Here is a 26,310-nt window from a genome sequence, read left to right as displayed (position 1 = left end):
TTGTTGCACTGTACATGAATGAGTGACTCGCCCCAGCTTGGACACACTTCAGTAAACCTTTTTGAACATCGACTGTATTCTTCTCTTGAATTTTAATAGTCCGGGCAGGAATCTAAGCCTGACCTACTGCCTTCATTGGTTTGACCATTAAAACAGCCCCAAAATATGTTTTTCAACATGAGGTTCCTTTTATTTCGCAGAAAATAAAAATTTCGAAAAATATTTTTTAAAATATAATTGTTTGTATGGTTTGAAATAATTAGTTAAATAAAAATATTCTTATTGTGGATGACAATTTATATATGGATATTTTCGTGAAAGATAAAATGTATTCTTTATTCATTCATTCTTATAAACGATATAAGTGTTCATCTTTAGGAAAATATTTGTCAAATCATTGATTTTTCGTGAAATAAAAACAATCCAAATTAATATATTTTATTATCTTTTTTGCTTTTCTTTTGGTTAATCTTTATTTGGTTGGATTGATTGGTTTTTGTTGATATTGCTATGATAAAACAGAAATAGCACTAAAAATAACATGTTTTTGCCATTAACGAATGTCTTTACAACATATGAAAGTTTTACCATATATGAAAGTCATTTACCCCTATAATAGATACATTTACCAATTACAAGTAGCACACATTTAGAGTAATACACAATCTTATCAACGTATTAGAAATTGATCGGTATGAATTGCTTTTCAACGTCAAACATCTAATTTTATGGTTAGATTAGTTGATGATGGAAGCCCCTCTTAAAATATAAAAAAAGTACTTGAGGATGTACTGACCAACCACAAAGGGGTTTTTGGTTTTCCTCGATACGACGAGAAAATTGAATTTTATGCACTACTAACTAGGTTATGCTTATCAAGCTAATTACAAAGAAATATGTGCCTCATGACTTTTATTGTTTTGACTTAGTCAAAATACTTTCGAACGGTGATAATGCATCTACCCAATTGGGGGTAAATTGACCTTTCCAACCTAACAATTTTATTTGGACCAAAAAAAAAAAATAACAATTTTGATGGGCATGTTTGTCATGTGAGACTAATAGGCGCATAGAAATTTGGCCAGCTAACATTCAACTATATCCGAGGCCAATATGATGAATACCCATCATATGCTACTATTACTTTAACATTATACTTACTGAGCATCTCTCTCATACAATTATTGAATATATGTAGTACCGTAATTTTTACGTTGACATAATCATTTTCTTAAGAAGTGTTACGGAATGTAAAGTAAAATTGCTCGTTACTAAAAAAATGTCATGCTTACTTAACTCCAGGATTGGTGCATTTGGTTGAGGCATAGCGAAAGTTTCAACTCGAAACTGGGGAATCATTCGTTTGAATCCCACAAATTGCGTGCATGCTATTTGAGTTAGAGTCGGCTACGCAGGGGCCTAAGCTTAACTGATTTTGCAGGATATTTCATTGGCTTAACCTCCACACCTATGGCCCTGGATTGTAGCGAAAACAATTGCGTACTTTAGGAGAATGCTAACTTCATATGGTAATTTTTTTCCCTAGTATGTGCACTTATTCTCCATATATTAGGTAGTTACTATGCAAGAGGTCCTTATCACCTTAATTACAAAGTGAACGTCCCCGATGACTTTAATTAGTCAAAACATTATTTTTAAAAATTAGGCGTAACCTTTTCGAATTGTCATAATGGATATACAGATTAAGGAGTAATTTCACATATTCTAATCTAACACTTATGGTTGGCAAAATAATTAAACAACTTCAATATTTCCTTATGAACTGAGTTTTTTTTTTTTTCCACTTAAAGGATTGATTTGAGGTGCTTTCTGTCAATAAACCTCTCAAAATTCGGAATATGATAAATGAAAAGTCAAGACACATTGTCACCTAACGGTCAACATTAATTAGATATTAGTACGTGACCATTTAACAGTGGAGGAAAGGGAAGAGACTTAGATATTGTGATCGGTCAAGCAGAGAAATAATCAAATGGGAGATACAAATATCATAATTTTTATACGGCGATCACTTAAGTATTATAATCTTTTTTGAATCACTAAGTGTCATGATTTATGTATGATACTCACTCGAGAATCATAATTAGTATATAACTTTTTCAAAGACCATTTGAGCGCCATAAGATTTTGAAATAACAAGTGCCATGCCATGTCGAATTTCCGAGATTCTTGAATGAATGTTCCTAAAACAGTTTGGCCCTTCAGCTGTGATTTGAAAATTACAGCACTCACGGCAACGTTTAACATATGGTTTGCAAGTCCACGTTGGTGGCTTGACAGATGGGACCCACTGCGGTCTTTCTTTTATTTTAAATCGTTGGATCTCCAGAACTGAAGCTCACCCGTTGATTCGTCATCCATTTCTGCGCTCAAATCTTATTCCCCTCTCCTTCTCTCAATCATTCTTGCTCTGTTTCGCTCTTTCTTCTCCTCGGCCAAACCATCCTTCTTATTCTTCTTCACTGTCTCCCCGTTTTATCGCTCTTTCTTTCTCGATAAGAAAAAATCAAAGCAAAATGTCGATCGATCCTGCCATTCCTGTTGCATCTTTTGCATGGGATGTCTTGAAGTGGGTAGTTGTTCCTGTCAAGCGCCAATTCGGATACGTGATCTCCTCCAAGAGCTACGCCCAGGATCTTTGGAAGGAAGTCGGGAAGCTGACGTACGAGGCTGAGAGGATCCACAATGCCGTCGAAGTGGCCAGAAACAATATTCGGACGGTCTACAGTCTAGTCACCGATTGGCACGAGAGTGCAGAGAAGGCCTTGAACGAGGCGAGAGAGCTGTTGGAAGAGTTCGAAAAAGCGAGTAAGAGTTGCTGCTACGGGACTCTTCCCGACCCCAATTGTCGCTATCAGTTCAGCAGAAAGGCCAAGGATAAGATCGAGCTCCTTCAGCGACTCGCTCGAGAATGCAGTGAATTCAGGGACATCTCCTCCATTGATCCTGCTCCGGGGAATGTCACTGCAGTCTCCGCTCCTTCTGCCAAGGACGATGGCGTCTTCGAATCCAGAGCTTCGATCAAACGTAAAATCATGGCCGCTCTTGCTGATAACCGCAACAGCGTGGTTGGGGTTTATGGGATGGGCGGGATCGGCAAGTCCACCCTTTTGGAAGAGGTTGAAAGAAAAATAAGGGAAGAGAGGTCGTTCCATCTGGTCGCTAAGGCCGACGTGTCGGAAAATCCAGACATCAAGAGGATTCAAGGAGAGATCGCGCACGGGTTGGGCCTTAGTGACATAAAGAAGGAAGAGAATGTCAGCTTGCGAGCGAAGCTTTTGCGAGCGAAGCTTCTGCGCGAGAGGTTGGAAGATGGGGAGAGGACGAAAGAAGAAAATGATGAGGAGAGGAAGAAGAAGAAGAAGAAGGTGCTCATAATACTGGACAACTTGTGGGAGCCGCTGGACTTGAAATCAGTCGGCATTCCTTGCGGTCATGATAACAGAGTCATAGGATGCAAGTTGCTGTTGACGTCGAGAGATCGAGATGTCTTGCAAGCGGAAATGGGCTGCGACGACCCCTTACTTCTTGGGGAGCTGCAGGAGGAAGAGGCAAGAAGATTGTTTCAGAGTTATGTTGGAGACAAAGTTTGCGACGAAGAGTTCAAACCCTTGGTGGAGAAAGCACTCCATAAATGTGCAGGTTTGCCTTTCCTAATTGTCCAAATGGCCAAACTTCTTAAACACGCTAATTTATCCGGATGGAAGAATGTTTTAAAACAACTCAAGCTGTCTAAAAACGAGGGAATTGGTGAGAAAGTAAATAAGATGTTGCAATTGAGTTATGACCATTTAAAAGGCGAGGATGTGAAGTCACTATTACGGCTCTGTGTTGTGTGTGGCGTCTCTAAGCCATCTCTTGAAAACTTGGTGAGGTATGGCGTGGGTTTGGGGTTATTTCGAGAAGACAAGAGCATGGAAGAAGCTAGAGAAAGTTTGGCATCATCCATCCGTACTCTTCAAGACTCCTCCCTCTTGTTAGAGGATGGAGATGTTCATGGTTTCAAAATACATGACTTGGTTCGTGAGTTTGTCGCCTCGGTTGCTTCCAGAGATAACCCTTTTCTTGTGTTGAAAGAGAAAGATAGGTTGATAACAGAGTGGTCGAAGGACAAGCTCAAAAGTTGTAGGGCAACATGCTTTCCCTACGTTGACATGGAGGAGCTTCCTGAAGAAATAGATTGCCCCGAAATGCAGATGTTTTTGTTGTTCATGAACAATAAACCTCTTGATGTTCCGGATTCATATTTCAATTCTATGAGGAAACTCGCGGTCCTAAATCTCACGGGGATACATCTCATTCATTCGCCATTGTCGTTTCAACTCTTGGAGAACTTACACACCTTATGTCCGGATGGTCGTTCGATAGAAGATGTAGCCAGTCTTGGCAACCTAAAAGGGCTACAAATTCTCAGCTTTGCGAACTCCAAAATTCATCGATTGCCGAAAGAAATCGGGCAATTGGTAGAGCTGAGGCTATTAGACTTGAACCATTGCTCGAGGCTTCAGGTAATCGAACCAGGTGTGCTAGGAAGCTTGATCAAATTGGAGGAGTTATATTTGGAGAATAGCTTTCATCAATGGAATGCCATGGAGCAAACTCCACCAAGTAATGCCTGCCTTATTGAGTTGAATAACATGAAGAATCTCTACTCTCTACACGTATCAATTCCCGATCCGAATGTCCTGCCCGAGGATTTAAACCTACAAAAATTAACCAAATACAGAATCCAGGATAGGCGGTACATGGCACTCGTCAAGCGAATACAAAACATCAACGGCATTGAAGCTCAAGTTGAATCCAGCGAATGATATTCTCCACAAAGGATGTGTACGAACTATCTTGGACAAAACTGATGATCTGTATTTGGATGGATTGAACAAACCTAAAAGTATTTGCGAGTTATCCCTAGAAGGTTTTCCAAAATTGAAGCATCTACATGTCGAGAATGGTCCCTCCATCCATTACATCCTCCAATGGCCTTCCTCCACTGCTTTTAAGAGGTTGGAGTCATTAGTTCTCGAAGATCTGATCAACATGGAGAAGATATGCCACAGCCATATCTCGTCCACGTCCTTCCGTACATTGAAAAAAGTACGAGTCAAGCGTTGTTTCAAAATGGAAGTTTTGTTTCCTTGTTCATTACTGAGAGAACTTCCACAGCTTGAAAAGATCGGAGTTATCGAGTGCGACTTGATGCGGGAGATTGGAGAAGCTGATGAAGGTGGCAAAGTTGAGTTGCGTAATTTGCGTGCATTGGAGTTGCGTGACTTGCCGGGTATAAAAAACTTTTTATCCACCGGGAGTGCTCCTTCGAGTAGTTCATCAGAAAACCAAGCTGCCACTCAAGCCGTATTTTTCAACGGGCAACAGGTAACTTTCTATCAAAAGAAAATAGTATTTATTAATTGCCAATTAGATGTAACATAGATCATAATGCATATTCATATTGTTATTTTCAGTTCATTCGGTTCCAATTTACCTTATCCATTGGTGCCTTCGTTGTCCATTAGATAAACCAATCTTCTGTTTCTCTTCATTTTGTAGAAATCCAACTGATTGTGTGAATTCCACATAAACTTAGTTTGGGATGGGTCATGAGTTACTTTTTACTTACATCCTGCAAGTATACTTATGTTAATAGGGTTCATGAAGCAAAACTGAAAGGAATTTTGGCAATAAAGTATTCAATGATAAAGCAATTTCATAGATTTGTTAAATGGATTCCACTAGATTCAGTTAGCTAAAACTTTGTTATTATATGAAAGATAAGCACGCCAACCTGAGATTTTTTTTAAAAATTCAAATTACTCTTTTTCCGGCAGATTAAATTAGTAAAAGTTGCTAAATGAATATAGCAAAGTTGAGTAAAGGCATTGTTACTATTGTTATTAACTTTACATGTTGTTGTAAGGATCGTGGGAGACGATCCATGCCCCGAAAAGTTAATACTAATGATAGGAGGAAATACATAGCCATAAAGAAATACTGATTATTCCCATCGTGAGAAGATATGACCATATATAATAAGTAATGAGAACATCGTCGGGTCATTGGATAAGATACAATATCTTATTGGACATCGTTGGATAAAAATATGATATTTCATGCATAAATTAGTTGGGAGGGTCCAGGGGTGACAGGAGGAAGATACTTGAGTACTTAGACTATTATGATAGTTATTTTTCCTTGTGAAGCATTAAATTACTCTTTGAAACCGCTAATCTACTTCTTGGTAGTAATCTTCCCCTGTCAGACAGTAAATTAGTTCCTAGCAGGACTAGTGCAACTTTTAAGAAGTAATTTACCTTGAAACTACTTTTTGCTTTATGGTTCATTAATTTCCGTTGTCATTAGTAAATCGCAAACAAAATCTAACTGTAACAACATCCCTTCTTATACTGTAAATAAAAAGTAAAACCGAGTGGTTGTCTTTCAGGATCGTAAAGTAGCTTTTGTTTATCAAATATTTTTGTAAATGCGAAAGTCATGAATAACCTGCTAATTGCACGTATAAAATCCAGCTTGTCTTTCCTAATGTTATCGTTGATGGGTTTGTCCGCCAGGTTTCAATCCCATCCTTGCAGACCTTGACTATGTCTGGACTTCCCAATCTGGAAACTATATGGAGCGAAGAATCTGCAGTGGAACTGAGCAATCTTCAATCTCTTGAGCTGTTGGGGTGCAAATCTCTCTCGAAGGTTTTCAACTTCAGGTCGCTGGTAAATTCACATAAGCTGCACACTTTAACTATCGAAAATTGCGTTTCGGTGCAAGAAGTTTTTGACCTTGACGGACCAAGCGCAAGTGGAAATGTTGAGACTCCCTCCGAGCTAACCACCTTGGAGTTACGGGTCTTGCCGAGCTTGAGGCTCATTTGGAGCAAGAATCCTTGTGGAATAGTGGGATTCCATCGTTTAACAAAGCTAAAGGTGGTTGGCTGTGGCAGCCTCAGGTTTCTGTTTTTGGCATCAATGGTAAAATCTCTAGCACAATTGAGAGAACTAAGCGTGCACGGTTGCAAGAAGATGGAGGCGATCATTATGGAGGAAGAAGGGTTGGAAACGGAAACATCAGGAATTCTAGAATTCCCAACGTTGACTGATTTGGAATTAATTTTTTTGGAAAGTTTGACGTGCTTCTCTCGCAAAAAGTGTAAGATTGATTTGTTATTTTCATCAATCAAGATCTTCTTGGCATCTTTTGAAATACAAATAATGACATTCTTTCCATCATATAAAAAATTGATGGCAGGTTCACGAGAAGCTAGGAATCGGGATCACGTTAAATCACGCGCCACTGCCCTCTTCAATCATGAGGTACGTAATTCTAGTTAGGTCAAAATATTAAATATGACAAGAACTGTTGGAGTAAAATACTTGGCATCACTTGTATGTGCTAATTGTATTGCGGAAGTTTGCATGCTGAGCATTGCAAGTTCCCATATGCCACTACAAACAATTAGCAAGTTTCAATTCACGCCAATCCCAAGAAAGCAAGAGTTGGATCAATCACACGAACTATTGAAAAAAAATTACGAAGAAAGATATAGGCGTACAAATCATTGCCAGGCCCACGTAATTACTAATTACGCTAAGCAAATAAATAGTTATACAGCAGGCAAAGCATAACAAGAGCAAAAACTTACTAAATTACTTACGAAGTCAAGTTTGGTTAAAATTGATTGCATTCTGGATAAGTCAAAGTAAAGTTACAATCCAAATTGCCTTCTAAGTTGAATTGAGATAATTTAAAGAAAATCACTACAGATATAAAAGTTGGATACCTAATCTTCAAGGAGTTCAGTTGTTAATTCTCAAATTACGGGGTTGAATTCAGTCATTGTAACTAAATAGTAATGGATTTTGTAACTTAAACTACAATTTTTAATCACCCAGGTTATAAATTTCATTTCTTTATAAGTTATGCACTTTGACCAAACATTCAAAATTTTCTGACCAACTATTGTTGTGACAAACAGTATGGCCAATTTCTGAACGTTATACTGTTGTCGGGTCGTCATCGAATGAGAATGGCATTGAAAGACTTATATAATTATATTGTTATAAAGTGCTCCCCAAAAAGTCCTTAATGAATATCACTGTAGACTTTCAATTGCAAGATGTTGATCATCCTTCTTGCAAGGAAAACTATTTTTGGGCCCCATACTCAACATTAGCATAATATTATCAGTTGTGGATACAATGTCCCTTTGAAATATAACTACGACAATAAGGATTTTATACTATTATCGAGTCTCTACGTTTTACATAATAGTAACTAAGAATTTAACCTCTTTTTAATTTATTTAAAAAAAAAGAGGGAGATTCATACGATTCTAATCATTTATACTAAAATACAAATACCTATATTTCAGAAAACAAAAAATTCACACCCGCACAATGCATGAGGATGCTGCTAATTACCTAGTAATGAGAGAAAGAATAATCAGTTAATTAATGATCTGCGTCCGTTATCAGTTAGCAACATCCAAAATAAAATATTTTAAATTAAGTATAGTTGTTAATCTAAATAACTGATAAATCACGCTAGATGAACGGCTTTCCGATTTTGACAAAGAATGTAAATGTCTCAGCGATTTTGCATGTACGGCTGGCTTGGCACTGCAAGCATGAACAAGTGGGTTCACTCTGAATTAACGTTCACAAATAACATTGTTATTCAGCCAAATAGGCTGTAAAATTGGATTAATACGTCGATTTTCTTAGATATTTTTAACCACCTATGATGAGAGATTTATGACTATCTTCGATAATTTGATTCAAGTATATGCCAAGGTTGAGGAATATCGTCCTTTTTGTTTTCAAATATTTCTTACTGCATTTATATGTCAAAACATATACAGAAAAGCCGCTCTTTTCGTTTTCGTGTGGTGTGTGTCCAATACAAAATATGGGCATATCCAAATTACCATCTTGCCCACTGTAAAAAATATATGCTTGACTCACATTAATAGCGTTTGTTTTATTACATGTAGTTTGACTTCTCCATGTGCTTAATTTTTTTTTCTCTTTTTTTCTTTCCTTTAATGCAACTTAATAATTCGCCCTCTCCCCTTGGCAACTCATATATATTAGCATCTTGCAAGCTCATGAATTTGTAATTTAACTGAATCACCAATCTTGTGAGTGAATACCACAGGTTGCATTTCCTCGCTTGGAGACATTAGAGATCTACGGCATGGATAATATTGAAACGATATGGGACAATCGAGCTGCTACGGATTCTTTCCACAGTATAAAGTCACTTGATGTGTTCGCATGCAATAAGCTAGTGAACATTGTTCCTTCTTGCATTGTTGGACGGCTTTGGAGCCTGGAAAGCTTGAATGTATCTTATTGTGATTCGCTTGAAGTTGTTTTTAAACTTCAGTCACTGAATCCTCTAGATGGGAATCCTGGTGCTCGTTCCCAATTAAAAGAGCTGGTGTTACATGAATTACCACGGTTGAAGTGTGTATGGGATAAGGAACTCCACCATCAAGTCAAATTCCAGTGTCTCCATTCTGTTACTATTTCCAATTGCAAGAGCCTCACCTCTCTATTTCCAGCCTTAGTAGCGACAGATCTTATCCAACTTGAGGAGTTGGAGATCAATGCATGTGGCATTACAGAACTCATCGGGATGGAAGGACTAGTTCTTGGGGTTATCTTCCCAAAGTTAACCTCCCTCAAGCTCGAGCATCTGACAGAGTTGAAGTGCATCTGCATGGGAACACATGCTTTAGGTTGGCCAGCATTGAAGACTTTGGAGGTGTATGGCTGTAACAAAGTGGAGATACTTGCTTCCCAAATTGAGAACGAGATGCCACTACAGAAACAGCCTCTCTTCTTGTTGGAAAAGGTACGACTTACGATTATTTGTTTTGCTTCAATTGTGAATATTTGAAGTGAAGATTATGGTCACAACCAAGCAAATCATACAAGTAATTCCACATACGGAGATGTAAACTATATGACTCTCTTTGAATCTACAGGAATAGTATAACATGGAAACATCATATGTTCTTCAAGTATTGACAAAATGCATAGCCGTTATCCCCCTTAAAAAATGGTTTTGGCTAATTCCGATAGTTTAGTCTCTTAAGTACCATAAAGATTGAAACACGTGGCATGCGGTTTGATCTTACCAGGCGCAAGAGTGTTTTATAATTTGTGCCCTATTAAGATGACTGATGTTGTGCTAAAAAGGGAAAGATGTGACATTTTCGTTTGCATTGATATCTGAATTTATTGTAATTGTGATTATAATTGATCGAGACGTTATTTTCACAACGGATGTTTCTTATAGAAATGGGAATGTACAGATCTAATTAGGTTCAAATACGGATACAAGTCAAATATAAAAAATCAACGATAGTGTATTGCATGAGGGCACATTTTCTTTCAGGACTCAACATATTTAAAAATGTAGACATTGTTCGTGATGTGCAGGACTTATACCATAACACATGATTACTCATTTAACTAAGCTGACTTCAAACTCTGATTTGACTATATTCTCAGGGTGCATTCCCAAATCTACAAGAGCTAAGATTGGATTTATCTAGACGGATGGAGATATGGCATGGGGATTTTCATGGTGAAGAATTCTTCTGCACACTTAGGGTTCTTGAGCTTCGTCATCTCTCGGAGGAATATGCAATATCCATGTGTCTTTTTATTCAAAGGTTAACCAACTTGGAAAAGCTCGTTCTATGTGAATCTCATCTAGAGAAGCTGAGCAGAATTGTGGAAGCCATAGAAGGCCCGAGTCATGAGCTATTACCCTCATCAAGATACTTTCAACATCTGAAGATCCTAAATGTGTCATATTGTGATGGGTTATCGTTACATGCAATATCACACTTTTCAAAATACTTTCAACACCTAAAGACTCTAGATGTGTCACATTGTGATGGTCTATCAAGTATGTTCACACCGACCATGGCTAAAAACTTGGCAGAACTCACAGAGTTGAGGATAAGAAATTGTAAAATGTTGAAAGAAGTTATTAGTGACGATGGGGGTAAGGAGGGGTATGCAGCGACTTTCAATCAGTTGAAGCATGTACAACTTGATGGGTTGACAAGGTTGAGTTGTTTTAGCTCAAGTGAACTTACTTTGGTGTTCCCTCTCTTGGAAGATGTCATAGTTAGTGGATGTCCCAACATGCAGTCCTTCTCTAAGGGACCAATAGTTGCGCCAAAGCTGGAGAGAATACAAGTAGAAACACAAGCAGATCCAAAACCTCAACATGAAGTGTGGTTTTGGAAGGAAAACCTCAACACCACCATCCAAAATATGTTTGACGAAATGGTATGCATCAATTATCAAATTTTGTGCAATTGGATAATCTTAATAACCTATAGAGTAATTACTTTTTGCTAACTACAAGTTTACCTTTATTGATGCATTTTCTAACAGGCTACGATTACTAGAGTAAAGTTTATGTGGCTGTCTGAGTTCCCTGAGCTGATTGGAAAATGGCATAGCGAACTTAATCCCATCAAGTCATCCTGGCAATTAGAAAGACTGGCGGTGAATAATTGTCCATCATTTGTTAATGCTATTCCATCCAAATTGATGCTTGTTTTAGAGAAAATGACAAGGTTGCATGTGTGCGATTGCGAGTCTTTGGAAGAAATATTCGATCTTGAAGGGCTTAAGCCTGTGGAAATCACTCGGGTGCTGCCTCAGCTACAAGATTTGGGCTTGGTCAATCTACCGAAGTTGAGGCAACTATGGAACAAAGATCTTCAAGGAACGTTGCGCTTCAGTTCTCTATTTTCTCTGACCCTTTATAATTGCAGCAACTTGAGATATGCTTTCACTCCATCGATGGCTCGATGCCTTGCAAATCTATGCAAGATTGAAATAAAGGAGTGTGGTGAAATGGAAGAAGTGATCGCCGAGGAAGAAGGGCAGGTAAGCGTGGTGGAGAAGATCACATTCCCGATGCTCAATATGATGAAGCTGGAATGCTTGCCCAATTTGACTAGTTTCCTCTCGGGAAAGAATCATACGCTGGAATGTCCCAACCTGGAAGTGCTAACTATTGCCCACTGCCCCAAGCTGAGAAGTTTGACTTGGCATTCTTGGATGCAGGTTGATCAGGATACCCCTTCCCTCTTCACTCCACAGGTTAGCGTTCTCTGTCTTAACCCAATGCTTTTGGTGTTTTGGTTAATTATCTTGTCAAATCGAAGTATGGATGGAACCAGAAACTGGAATTTGGAAATAGAATGGCGCGCGTTGCACTCGTCACATGAAACAAACAATTTCAGTTCCAGTGCAAATGCAACATCCACTTTGTTTTCGTTTTAGCTTTGCCTCCACACACCCAAATAAAACTCCAAAATCCTCGTCACATGGCGAAGTTAAGGATAAGAAGTTGGTTACGTATTGCAGGCTTTAAGATATTGTAGTTAAGTATCGACACCAACTTCCTCCCTCCTCCTTCCACCCCCCCACACAAAAAAAAAAAAAAAAAACAAGAAAGTGTCAGCACCAACTAAAACTTCATAATTGTATACCGACTTCAGTAATTGGTTACCAATTATAAATCAATGAATCACAAATGAAGAATTAGTTTTCTCCAAGAAGGTAAACTGAAAATGAATTGCATCTTCAACTTGAAGGAAATAAATCCAAGAATTCTTACCATATACTTTGTTGCATTATTGAAAATAGGGGATATATATATTTGTATATGCGCGCACATTGAAGTTAAACAGTGCATTTATGTGTGATCGGTGAATTGGAGAATCCAAGAAGTTGTTATAGGAACTGTCAAAAATTTGGACGGAGAAAGCATTGCCAGTAATAAATTTCGGGTAAGCCAATTAAAAGTCAATGTTCCATGTACCATTGACTATAAATTGAAACCAGATACATTTCTAAATTTCAAAGAATTGCAAAATTCATTCGATAGAAATTAAGAGAGGTTGCCGTCTTGCAGAACTGAAAGCAATTTTCAAATTTGTTTTCATTGAATTAATGAACAAGCTAATTTCTTTACGGAGTTTGTTGTGATATGCATCATTGCTTCAAAAGGCAATTAACACGTACCAGCTGATCGAGTCACTACACTTTTTCCCTTTTTTGGGGCCTTTTTTCTTACAGATTCTTTTGCCTAATTATTGTTTTTTCTGTTATTTGTAAATAGAAAGCATCTACGACCCTCCCTCTATGTGTAACTAACAAGCTGTAGAATTCTCATGGTTTGTGAGAGCTAGGGTAGTTTGTTAATTTCGTCTTTGAGATCATAAGTCGGTGTAATCATATTCACTGCGTCATTTTTTTTTCTTCAATATGGCAGGTACAATTTCCTCAGCTTGAGGAAATAGTTCTCTCCCACATGGACAAATTAAGCAAAATATGGACCTGGGGCCCTCAAGGAACTTTCACTTTAAAATACTTGCAGAAAGTGAAGGCTCAGAACTGTAAGAACCTTGAAATTTTGTTTCCACATTGGGTGGCTACAAGTCTGACCCAACTTGAGGAACTTCGAGTGGAGTCTTGTGGGCTCGAGGAAATAGTCCGGAGTGCGAGTGGAGATGATAGTCCACACTCTATTGCTGCTCAATTTCTTTTCCCAGTATTGACTTCTCCGGTGTTACATGATATGCCACAACTCAAGAGCTTCCGCCCTAACTTGCTCACTTTGAACTGGCCATTCTTGAAGGAATTGCGAGTGACCCATTGCGAAAAAATGAATATGTTGTCCTTTCCGGCTCAGAAGGTATTATTAAAACTGCTCTTCCTCTGTTTCTTCTTTATTCTTTAATTCACCCACCATGTCTTATGTGCTCTCATACACACTTTTCATTCGTGGGCACCTAAAATGTTTTAGTGGCACTATCAGCGCATCTCGATCACCCGAAATTCAAAGGAACCGCAAATCCTTGTTGACAAGATAAGACATTCCTAATAAAGGATGAATTTGGTCGGGATGGTTCTTGAACTAACCGTACTGACCTCAAAGGTTTTTATATGGATTAGATCTGAATTTCCTACGGACTAAATTGCAAAGCGGGCACACACATTTAGCAATTTCTTTTCAAATAACGGCAGGATGACTATCTTTCTATTGATGTTTTCTGGGTGAAATGGATTTGGATGTTGTTTCCCTTTCTATCTAATTATACGAGCATTTGGTTACAGTTTGTATATGTATGACGACTTTAGAAGCTTGATACTTTTATGCAGGCTCTAGAGATTAATGAATTGTACGGAAAAGGCCACGTTCCATGGGAATAAACCGACTTAATATGCCTTACGGTGCAATGATTTATTTTGTCGAACATTGTTGAACTTACTTGCTCTCATTATATTTACAATTTGCAGGACATTCCCACCTTAGAGAGACATTTATTAGTCGATAAAGATATTCAGAGGATACAGAACGAAATTTTTTTTTATGACATTGACAAGCGAGAAGCGCTAACATTGGCATGCTTTCATGATGAAAGGGCGGGTTTTCCTTCCAACTTCCTCCTCCAGATATTTCCCAATTTAAAAAGCCTTGAGGTTTTTTGTAGTTCCTTTGAAGATATATTCCCCGATGGAGGACTTGTGGATGAGGAAAAACATCCGGTGCTTGAAAACTTAAAAGAACTTAAGTTGAACAAGCTACACAACCTAAAGAGAGTATGGAAAGAAGACTGTTTAATCACAAAAGTGCTTCAAAGCATCAACAAATTTGAGGTTTACGACTGTCCCGGTTTGACAACATTATTTCCAGTTGTGACATCCTTTCGGAATTTGACGAAGTTAGTGGTGAAGAGTTCTTCCGGATTGGTACATCTAGTGACCTTTTCAGCGGTCGCAAATTTGGTGCATCTTACGGACATGACTATAACAGGATGTGAAAGAATGAGAGAAGTAGTTGCAAATGATGAAAACGGAGAAGGAAAAGTGATTTCTTTTGGGATGCTAGTATCGTTGACACTCCAAGATCTGCAAAAACTGGAATGCTTCTCCTCCACCACAAGTTGCATCTTGAGGTTTCCATCCTTGTTATGTATTATAGTGGAAGAGTGCCCCAAAATGAAGACCTTTTCCAATGGTACGCTAAGCACGCCACAACTACGAGTTGCGAGACTGCTCAGATACACATGGGATGAGAACTGGGATGGTGATCTCAATACAGCCATACAAAAGTTATCAGCATAAAAAAAAAATGCACATAAAATTGGTGAGATCCAATTAATGATATTCTCAATGTTATTATTATTATTATGGTCGCTTGCCCTTGCTTTCAAATTGCCCGACATCTGAAGCACCATTTCTATTTTTTTTTCTTTTTTGAATCTTTTTAAACTTGTCTAGTCACTGATGAAGGGATGGGCAGATGTTACAAGTGGTGTAGAGATCTGGAAGTTACCGAGGCACAGTTAGAGGTAAGTGATTCTATTTCCAATTTCCCTCTTTCTCATTGACAATAGACCTTCTCGAAAAATGGTAGTTCGCATTAGCTAATAATTTAATGAAATTAGGCATAAATGACTTTTAAAATGATAACCGATTTCTAATTGATAACCATTAATGTGCCAAATAAGCAAATCCTCTATCATTTGCCACGTCAGCATAACTACTCAGAGCCCACCTGAGCATCTCATTTGGTTTCTTTTTCCTTGAACTCTCTTATCGTTCGATATCCACTCTCTTCTTTTCTTTTCTTTTTTATTTTAGGAAATTGCGTAAAAAAAATTCTTACCGATAGCTTAATGTGCAATCAAGCTCTAAAATTTGAAAAAGTGCAATTAAATCATAAACGATTTGAATCAGATGTAGTCAAGTCCTTCTCAATGACAACTCAACGAGATATGCTGACATCGCAGGCTTCAATTTTCTAATAGGTGTTGGTCTCTAGTGACCGATACACAAGTAGATTTAGATGATCAAACTCTATTGATCATTTACGGAAATAATCGAGGATGAAAATTAAAGGCCAGCATTGACAATGACGGTGGAAGATCCATAAACAGAATGATCATTTACGGAAATAATCAAGGACAAAATAATCATTTTACCTAAATATTAGCTGTACAAACTTATATTCAATCGCCTTAAAAATGCAGGGCTCACGACTAAGGAATTTTTAAAGGCTAAAGATGTTTAGTTTGCAGCAGGTACCCAATGTTTAACTTTCAATTCTTAGTTACAGGAATTTAAGTTAAATACTAATCTGGACTCGACAAAGGAAATAAAGATTGACTAGCTTAAACATGATGGATTGGACCTGTTGAGTTTGAGTGAATAATCTTTTCTTTTGCCCTAACTGTCTATAACGACTAGGGGGGGTGTTTGGCCTGACGGCATAGCCGGCCCAGAACCCACCATTTTGTTGAGAAAAAGTTCATTAGCTACTTTGCACATCACTTTGTGAATTAATTCTATCGATTTCAGTCTCCGTACCTCCGACGTTATTCTTGATGCAATTTCGATCAACTAACAGACTGTCCAAACTGATGAAGGAGCAAATCTTCAGTGACAAGATTCGGAAGGTCTGTGAATCTTAGTTATCATACCTTTGGTGTACTTACTCGTAGATCATTTGCTGATTGAAAATCAACTCCGCAGACTATCCCAGGCTGTTTTCTTGAGGGGTGCATCAATGGAAGCATGCAAGCCGCAACTCTTAAATGTTCGGACGGGTCATGACCTCAGAGTCTCCCTTTTCAGAAGGAATGTCAAGAATTAGGCGTAAACTTTGGTATGCCTACAAAAAAAAAAAAAAGTTATGGTTTGCTACGTTTTGTTTAGTTAATCAGATCAAAGAAAGCAAACCTTTCTGCTGCAACTAATTGAATGGTGATGCATTTCCTGATGCTCTCTGGCGAGCAGCGAACATTACACAGGGCACATTGCATATTTCGGGTACATGTGTGCCTAATTTCAAATCTCTTTGCATATTTGCGTCTTTGTTCGACGATGTATAAATCGAACTCATCCGCAACATGGGTTCGATAAAACAAAAGGTCATAAGCAATCCTTATCTCACGCCAGTATGCAGAGTTGGTCAGTAACAGAGATTTTAGTATAATACTTCAAGTAATTTCCTTCGCCCTTGAGGTGGTTAGAAAAGGAAAGAAAGAATGTCCTGCACCAACTCTGTTATCTGGGAAAGTTCGGTGATGGAGTGATTCTTTATACTGATTTGATCCCATCTCTTTAAGATGATAATTTCATGCTCTGCTCTAGTCACCAGCTTCCTCTGGTAGTCCTACAACCTCTGTACAGTCTCCGAAGCAATCACTGAAATTCGTACTGGCTGTTTGAAAATATGCATTGGGCAGAATGAAGTGAAGACGAGGAGATATCCGAACAACTTGCGACCAGTGAAGTGAAGACGAGGAGATATCCGAACGAGCATGTGGTGCTCTGCTCTGCCTGCCGCGAGCATGGAGACGATCTTGTGTTAAAAGCCTCAATTTTTCAGCTGGAGTTGAGTACCAGAGTTCATCGATTGAGATGAACCTTGGATTTGCCGCTTTAGGCAGCTTGCAAGGCCAATACGATTCAAAATCTTACGACTTCCTTCATTTGTTAAGGAAAGAGAAAATCTAATGATTTCAAGTTAGATTTGAAAAAATCATTGACAAATAAGGCAACTTGTGTAATTCCCTATCTAAATTACTCTACTAAATATTAGAATCTGATGGAAGATTCAGAGCATTGTTGTACTAATATAACTAAAAGCATGATCTCGAGTAATTAGTTTTACTAATTCGTCATAAGCTAGACCTGATATTCTCGATGGGCCAAACCCATCGTAAGAAGGCAGAGACACAACAATATAAGCTTGAACAGTTTATAGATAGCTATAAATATCACAAGCATATTCATTTGTAGAATCCCTTTAATTAAGTATAGAACTCAATGTTTTTTTCTTTTTTTTTTAATGGCTGTCTTTATTTTCCCGCTTTTTATCTTTTTCCTGCATTTACATGGCTGGTCCCAATTGCCTCCCTTTAAATTTCTCGTCGTTTACTTTCTTGTCCAAAATCAATTGATGACCATTTACAACCTTTGTCAATTCATCTGTATTCTCGTAGGATTTTCCATCACTTTTTTTTTCCTAAAACAATGATGCTCTCTAGTGATCGAATTTTAAAAGCCAGCATTGACGTTAAGTGAGGAAGTTCCATAAGAGGACAGTCTTCCACCTTTTCAACTTACCTAACGAAGAGTGAAATTGAACAAAATAATCATGATTGTTACCTAAATATTAGCTGGGAAAAAAAATTGAGTATGATTGCTGCGGACTCACGGATAAGGAATTTTCAAAGGCTAAAGTTCTTCGGTTGATAGCAGGTATACAATTTGTAATTTCCAATTCTTGGTTGTAGGAATTACTAGTAATAAGACTCTTCCAGCAGTAAAATTTAGTCCGCAGAGGATATGATAGGTTGACTACCTTAAACATGATGAATACCAGTCGAGTTTGAGGGGATTATCCCTTTTTTGGCCTCACAGGATAGCCTGCCGAGATCCACCAAGAAAAACAATTCCCTGCTTTAGTTCGGCATCCAAAGCTAAACCTCCTTAGGCCCCAAGAACAGTATGGGTGTCATAACTTTCATGCAAATACTCGTTTTGACTGTCATAACGTTTTTCTTTTTTGCTCTTTTTAGTTTTACATCGGAATAAGATCGGTTTTTGTATTTCTAATTCGACATACAAATCTTAGCTTCTTTGGCATCATTCTTAATGTAATTTCTGCCAACTACCAAATCGTCCCTTTTTTAATGCGTTTGATTCCCAATGTGTTCTTCTTAATGTGCTTCCGAAAGCATTCAGTTTTTTATTGACTTTTCTTCATCGCAGTGATGAGACAAGCTAGCTCTTCTCCCTCCTTAACGTCATTAGAGAAGGTGAACAGCTTCCCGAAACGTAGCTGTCATACCAGAAATGGATGTCTTCTCCAATTAAATCCTACATTCAATTAAGTTGGCTCATGTAAAGCCACAGAACTAGGTTAGATTCAGACGTTACAACCTATTGCACAACTTGTGCTCGAGGGATGACTTCCCGTCTCCGGAGAGACGATGAACAGCGCCGGCGAAGTTTTGCACCGGAGACACCTCATTTCTTCAAGATCATACTCTCTCACACACTTCACACTAGAAGGCTTGTAAGTTCTTTTCTTTAAGAATTCTTTTGGACGTACCGAGGCTTGGAAGGTCGAAGCCTTGTACGCACTAGCCTTTTCTTTCGAGTCAGTTCGTGATAAAATATAATCTGGCACCGCTTGTTTACGTACTTATGATGACTTTATATGTTATGAAACTAGGGTATTCCGAAGATGTTTGTGAGAAAGTATGGCCAGAATCTTGCCGAAACGGTGCGTTTGAGGGTTCCGAATGGTGGAAGTTGGAGAGTGGAGTTGGAAAAATGGGATGAAATGGTTTGGTTATCAAAGGGATGGAAGGAATTTGCGGAGCATTACTCTATCCGTGAGGGCCACTTTTTAGTCTTCAAATACGTAGGGGACTTGGATTTTCACGTGCTCATTTTCGACAAAAGCGCAACGGAAATAGATTATTCGCTAGCGTGCACTGACAGCAAGAAATTGAACCCCGGCACTGTCGAATTTGTCCCGCCTAAGATGGAAGATGCTGATGGTCACTGTAATCTTGGATCAGGTTCCAAATTGAAAGGCCTCCGAACTGATCAAGGAGCCAAGATTTTGCCACAAGATTTAGGAAGTGTGTGAACCTTAGCCTATCAGTAATGCATAGGCTTTGTGTCATTTTTTCTTATGCTCTCTGCCTGGCTCATTCAGGTAGGATGGAAAATTCCAAACGCAAGGTGAGCTCCGCCATGCTGGCTTCTCGTACCTCTACTTCTAAACGATCTCAGGCATCGTCCGCTCTCAAAGCAGCCAACAAGTACAAGCCGCAGTATCCTTCCTTCAAAGTAGTTATCCGGTCACATAATCTATTGGGGCATAATGTGGTAAGAGAAGAACCTGAGATAATGGTTCTCGTAAGGTGTCATCATATTGACATTTCTTGTGTTAGTCATCATACCTTTTATGTTCTTATTCATAGTTCATTTGTTGATAAAAAAATGAACTAAGCAGAATATCCGAGGTGCTTTTTTTAAGGGACGCATCAATGGAAGCATGCAAACCGCAACTCTTAAGCATTTGGACGGATCATGGCCAGTGAAGCTCCTGTACTACCCACAACATGGCTCGGGAAAGCTCTCTGCCGGTTGGGGCGCGTTTCAGAAAGGAACTTCTCTAAAGGAAGGAGATGTCTGTGTGTTCGAGCTTGTTAGAAATGATGATATTGAATTCAAAGTCTCCATTTTCAGAAGGAACGTCGAGACTTAGGCGTAAACTTTGGTATGCCATCAGAAAAATGTCTGCTTAAACTATGTTCTGTTTAGATAATCAGATCAAAGAAAGCAAGCCTTTCTGCTGCATGTAATTTTTTTTTTTTTTTTTGGGTCGAAAGCTGCAAGCAATTGAATGGTGATGCATTCTGACGTTTTCTGGAGACCGGTGAAATTCCGGTTACATGTGTATTTATTCGACAAACTATAAACCGAAGAAAGAGAACAATGCAGGGTCTCTACAAAAGTTTGAGCGCACCTATATATCTAATTGATTTCACCCACTTCTCTTCTTCCAACCAATTGTCCCCAGATGCTCGCCGTTGCTGTAGTAGCTTTGTGAAGGAAGCTTCTCTAAGGAAGGAGACCTCTGTGTGTTTGAGCATTATCGTGTTTAATTTCATCATCTTCAAGAACCCTTGCACAAAATAATTTTACTCTTCTAACAGCAGAGAAAGCATCACAAGTACATTTTTAGTGCTGAAGAAGTTCAGAATTTCCATTGTGAATCTCTGCTTTAGTTTTTTTTTGAGACTAAGCACAGTTTTTGCAGTGATAGACGGGACAATCTTGTGTTTCTCGATGCTTTTTCCTTCGGTGAGACTAATGTGACTGTGAACACCACATTAGGATGCTCCATATATGGATTCCATACAAGTCGCTGCTCATTACTGGGATCTCTCCATTGCAGATTGCAAACATCAAATAGCAGTCTTGTGTTCATCATACAGGTCATAGTGGACACTAAAAAATGGTCAACTTTTGGTTATTAGAGATAAGTGACAAGCCGAGTCAATAAACAGTTTGGTCTGAACAATCGACAACTCTCTGACAAAGTTATTGACACAAAACGTCAATTATCAATGACCAAAAGTTGGAACTCGAAGGCAATAATGATGAATCGACGACGAAACATAACAACTGAGTGGTTATTTTACAACTTCTTATTGATACGTGTTGCTTAATAATAGGAGATTGTAGAATAAAATCTCGTAAAAGTACTCACACTCAAAATAATCTGCCATCGATCCACATGCTACGCGCATGAAGGATTGATACATGTGCTAGACACATGAAGAGCAAGTGTCCTGATAACATCAAGACATGAAGAAGTCATGTGCAGGACACGTGAGGATTCCTATAAGTATTGTCAGTGAGTAAACATCAAATGGACTATTAATACCAGGGAAGGATAATGACACGTACCAAGATTTATTAAAGATGGACGAAATAACTATAAAATTGGTGCCAACAAGGAATGATCCCGCCAAGCATCTGAATATTTTCCAAGAGTGCGCTAGAAAAGGTGGATATTTGCCTTGGAATACATGGTGGAAGAACAGTTATTGATAATTATCTGAGTGATAAAACAACTTTCTGAAGATACGAAGAACGTGAGTATAGCCCCCATGAACAAAGGAAGAAGAGGATTGAACCTATACAAGTAATCCTAAGGCATGGCAGTTACTTGGGCGTTGGAACAATTCCCCAGAGACTCGGCTCAAAAGGAAGAATTTGGGCACGATTTATCCGACCAGTAAAAGAAAAGGAACGAACCGATACAAAGGAAGTCGGCAGTTACATAAGGGCTTGGTCAAATAGATTCATGGGATATGGTGAACATGGAAGTTATCGGCATGCCAAAAGCTACATTAGTCGAAGAGCAGGTAACTGCTCAATCAATATAAGTACCACCAAGCGTTGTAGAAACACCCCCACCACCCCCCACCCACCCTCCCTGCGAACAAATCAATAAAATTTATTTTTACTTATCGCAATGCACTTTACTTTCCTTAGTTGTAGCTTTCAGATTCTCGTCGTCGAGTCAAAATCCGACATTGATCTTTATCTTAGATTTTGCACCGTCAAGTCGAACTCTGATGTATCATCGAGGCGTATTCAAACTCTATCGTTGAGTCAAACTCTGGCATAGTTTTGGGTGCGTTTGATTCGCTATTTTTGGGAGGAGTTGTGCTTGTTAAGTAATTCCATTGAATCATACTCCGGTTTGATCTTATAGATTGTATAGGTTCTCCCAAATTCATGTGTATCGAATTCTTTTGAATTGTGCTTATCGAACCTCTTCATCAAGTCAAACTCTAGTTGGGACCATGTTTGTATAATTTTATTTGAATCTTTGCATATTTTTTGTGTTGATTTTTGGATTATCTAGATTTCTCCTGTCCAAGATCGCCACAAGACCCTTTATCACATTTAAAAGCCGAAAAACAAATTTCGATGAAAGATATTTTATTGCAGAGAAATTCGGGCGAAACAAACTGTTACGCCCCTACTCTCGATCTCGTGACATCCCTAACTTACTCGCCTCAGGTCATGAATGATAGCGTCCCGGGTAAGCTATCGACCTATGAAATTACGGCGCATGCGGAATGTGCAATTCTCCCAGACAACAACAACAACAGCAGGATAGAATAGTAGGAAAATTAACACAGTCAATTCACAAAAATAATTTCATTCCAAAAACCGGAGCAGACGAATCTTAACCCTCTTGAGCTACGGTAAATATATAGAACCCTACTCTTCGGGGCGGCTCACTAGGACCTCAAAAAGACACAAAGTCGGATAAGGTTAATCCCTCGTCTACTCCCAAAAATCGTACCACAAACCTCTAGGTTCAACGTCAACGGCCTCCATCACCGCTTGAAAATTGTTAACCACGACGGGGTGCGAAATTAATCTCGGTGAGCCAACGCCTAAGCTCGGTTAGGACGTTGATTCGCTCGAACACCTTAATAAACAGTCACAACAATACGAAACAGATATTTCAATCACATGCAAGCTTACCCTCTAGGCCACACATAATGCAATGCGGACTCGACTTAACAGTCAATCAACCAAATCAATTCAGCCCACTGCAAAGCATCACAGCACTTGCATACACGGGACACCACACATAGTCCATTTATTATCGGATCTGACCCGTAGGTCCCGCACCCTAGTCGATTGGTGCCAGCACACTAGTCGGTTGGTGCTCTTCCGGAGGACCAGGCATCGTCTCTTACTTGCGGCGACGACTTCCGATAGTCCATGTGACTCCGCTCGACCAACCAGAAGACTATGATTGTCGACATGGCATGGAGCTAACGAGAATCCTTAAAAGGCTTCGGCCCATCACAAGCTACGACCGTCAAACGTACAGCCAGAAGACAATGACCGACGCGCATCCAGCAACCAGAAGACAATGATTATAAGGACCGATCGACCGGAAGACAATGATCGTTGGAATTATCTCATTATGTGACCACTCGGGCACTTTGACAATCAGCCCGTTCATTTCTTGGATTTAGGTCGAATGTTCATACTCGCATGTTCAAATACTTGGCCCAAGGCCATTTTCGTGCAAAAACATGCAATTTTATCTCATACGTGGTCACATGAATGCGCAATTTAAATCGACCGACAAACTAAGCAATTTCGGACAATTAACCTCTAATCGGACCCCCACGGCAATCAACAGTCAAACTAGCATTCACGACCAACAATTCATAAGTCAATTAGTCAATTGCAGCTAGTCGATTATTAATTCCAATTTCGATTTTCATTTGCGCACTCGTCTACGATCTATCGCTCGCTCGTGATCAATCAACGCAATCAATCACATCAATCAATTCCACTAACCAATTAGCCACGAAAAACCTAGCTAATTGACTAATCTTAACTAATTATGATCATTTAGCCTAAACCATATTTCTATCTAGCCCGACCGTAATTAATCTATCTAAACACCCTAATTAGCTAATTAAACTAATCCGAACGTAATTAACCGCCTAACTAAGAGTTAGGGGCTAACTCACAATAAAACTAGCTCGGGTGGTCTCAACTCGAGCGACGGCGGCACGAACTCGGGGCGGCCCGCGGCGATTATTGGCGACCCACGATCCAACTTGAACTCCGGGCTTCCAACTTGGTCAAAGGCGGTCCGAAGACTTGGCGACACTCCGGGACAGCGGCACGGGACCCGGTTAGCGGCTAGCGGTCTCCGATGGCTGGAACAGTGGCTGGCCGGTGATGAACAGTGCTCGGGTAGAGGAACACGAGTAGAACAAGTGAGCGTCGAGGGCTGTTTTTTAGGGTTTCGGGCTGTGCAAGACCGGGGGAAAAGGTTGGGCCACGGTCGGGGGTCTCCGGGGGAGCTGTGGGTGGCGGCAACGGCGCCGACGGACGGCTGGAGGCGACCGAACAGCGGCGGTACGGAATCGGCACAGAATAGGGGAGGTTCGGGTTAAAGCAGGGGAGGCTGGTTGGGGCTCAAATCGAGCTCTACGAGCGGCAATCGGCTTTCGGCGACCTCGTGGGATGTCAAGGGACCGAGGGTCGTCGCTCGCGTTGGCTGGTGACCGGTGGATCCGGGCGGAGGAGGCCGGAATAGCCGCGATGGCCGGGCAACGCAGAAACAGGGGACGACAGTGTCGGGGGCTGTTCACGACGGTCCGGAAGGGGAACGAGTTGCGGGATGGGGTCCAGAGGGTTGTGGTGAGGGTACTGGACGACGTCTTGGCGGTTAGAGGCGGTCCTGCGCAGCGTAAGGCGGCCGAGCAGCCCAAAACGTCCACCGAAGCTAAAACAGAGCAGGAGTCCGCCGGGGCTGGTTTGGGGGGTTTCGCGGCGGCGAACGGCGGTCGGAAGGAGGTGGGACGGTGTGGGGCTGAGGTGGTGGTCGGACGGTGGTGGGCTCAAGCTGTGGTCGCACAAAAACAACTGAAGGAGGAGGAGTGCTATTCGGTGTGCAGGGGGGAGGGAAGCTTCGCGTGAGTATAGGGGAAAAAGGGGGCATACGAGAGAGAGAGAGAGAGAGAGAGAGAGAGAGAGAGAGAGAGAGTGTTGATTGAGTTGACTAGTGTAACGGCCTGGGCCCCACGCGATTCCGCTGCGCCACTTTGCAAGATATTGTCCACTTTGGACACACAGTCCTCACGGTTTTGTTTCTCCGAGCGTCGCCCATACAACACCCGGAAAACGCGTCTTGCAAGTCTAAGGGCACCCAAGCCTTATAAGGGCTTCCCAAGACCTCCTCCTAGGCAATGTGGGACTAGAGGAGTTGTGACAAACTCCCCCCCTCAAAGGCATAGAGTCCCCGCTGTGCCCTCTAGCACCAGTGAGCGCTCACTGTGGCCCCACACGCGGTCGAAGGTCGGCTCTGATACCAACCGTAACGGCCCGGGCCCCACGCGCTTCCGCCGCGCCACTTTGCAAGATATTGTCCACTTTGGACACACAATCCTCACTGTTTTGTTTCTCCGAGCGTCGCCCATACAACGCCCGGGAAACGCGTCTTGCAAGTCTAAGGGCACCCAAGCCTTATAAAGGCTTCCCAAGACCTCCTCCTAGGCAATGTGGGACTAGAGGAGTTGTGACAACTAGGGTGGCTGAAGATTTGATCGAAGGTGGGGCCCACGGGCCACTTCCAATTTAAACAATTTCGTCTCATATGCATAATATCCAAGGGCGGTTTTGTAATTTGACAAATCAGGACTAATCGAATTTTTGGCTCAACCGACTGGGAATGAAATTTGGATTTTCACGGGCTAGGTTCGGTCCGGAAAAGGTCTAGGCGTGAGGATTAGAAATCCTAAGTCGCGGAGACCGAGATTTCGAGATCCAATCGAAATCGAATGACATTTCGGGACTCGTCCAAATTCGTCACTTTCGTCCTTGCGATCCAAAATTTGCACCGATTAAAATTCAATTTTCTTCCTTCTTATTGAATTCGCCAAATTATAAAGATTCGAATTTCCTGGGCGTCACACAAACCAAAAACAAGATTAGGAAGTTTTTTGTTCTTTCAAATTCAATAACTCTTGTATGCAACATCATACATAACTGTCATAGAGAGTTATAGATACCCCATATATCATAAAATCCCCACAATCAATCACGGATTTCAATGTTCTAAATATATCTTTACTTTCCTACATTTACA

At 40.1% G+C, this 26,310-nt stretch overlaps 2 protein-coding genes across 2 annotated transcripts; both read left to right on the top strand.

Moving 5' to 3' along the window:
• Positions 1 to 2,537: 2,537 nt before the first annotated feature.
• LOC115733322 (probable disease resistance protein At4g27220) lies at positions 2,538 to 7,291 on the top strand. Its single transcript, XM_048279635.1, has 5 exons — positions 2,538 to 3,166; positions 3,467 to 4,629; positions 4,748 to 5,394; positions 6,588 to 7,117; positions 7,276 to 7,291. Exons 1-5 carry the CDS (start codon positions 2,538 to 2,540, stop codon positions 7,289 to 7,291), a joined length of 2,985 nt encoding a protein of 994 aa, XP_048135592.1.
• A 1,861-nt stretch (positions 7,292 to 9,152) lies between these two features.
• LOC115733773 lies at positions 9,153 to 24,440 on the top strand. Its single transcript, XM_048278503.1, has 5 exons — positions 9,153 to 9,885; positions 10,548 to 11,339; positions 11,448 to 12,164; positions 13,342 to 13,764; positions 24,432 to 24,440. The coding sequence occupies exons 1-5, from the start codon at positions 9,223 to 9,225 to the stop codon at positions 24,438 to 24,440; spliced, it is 2,604 nt and encodes an 867-aa protein (XP_048134460.1). The 5' UTR covers positions 9,153 to 9,222.
• The last annotated feature ends 1,870 nt before the right edge of the window (positions 24,441 to 26,310 follow it).

The sequence above is a fragment of the Rhodamnia argentea genome, chromosome 5 (genome assembly GCF_020921035.1).
Source record: "Rhodamnia argentea isolate NSW1041297 chromosome 5, ASM2092103v1, whole genome shotgun sequence".
Classification (NCBI taxonomy): Eukaryota; Viridiplantae; Streptophyta; class Magnoliopsida; order Myrtales; family Myrtaceae; genus Rhodamnia; species Rhodamnia argentea.
The sequence above is the reverse complement of the archived record's forward strand: the minus strand, read 5'-3'. Positions and strand labels throughout refer to the sequence as shown.

Bases quoted from the DNA above. Each gene is read 5' to 3' on its own strand.
- LOC115733773 (XM_048278503.1), top strand. From the start codon at position 9,223: ATGGATAATATTGAAACGATATGGGACAATCGAGCTGCTACGGATTCT. The intron at 9,886-10,547 runs GTACGACTTACG...CTATATTCTCAG, and splicing joins CTCTCTTCTTGTTGGAAAAG to GGTGCATTCCCAAATCTACA. The intron at 11,340-11,447 runs GTATGCATCAAT...ATTTTCTAACAG, and splicing joins AAAATATGTTTGACGAAATG to GCTACGATTACTAGAGTAAA.
- LOC115733322 (XM_048279635.1), top strand. From the start codon at position 2,538: ATGTCGATCGATCCTGCCATTCCTGTTGCATCTTTTGCATGGGATGTC. The intron at 4,630-4,747 runs GTAATGCCTGCC...AACCAAATACAG, and splicing joins CATGGAGCAAACTCCACCAA to AATCCAGGATAGGCGGTACA. The intron at 5,395-6,587 runs GTAACTTTCTAT...TTTGTCCGCCAG, and splicing joins TATTTTTCAACGGGCAACAG to GTTTCAATCCCATCCTTGCA.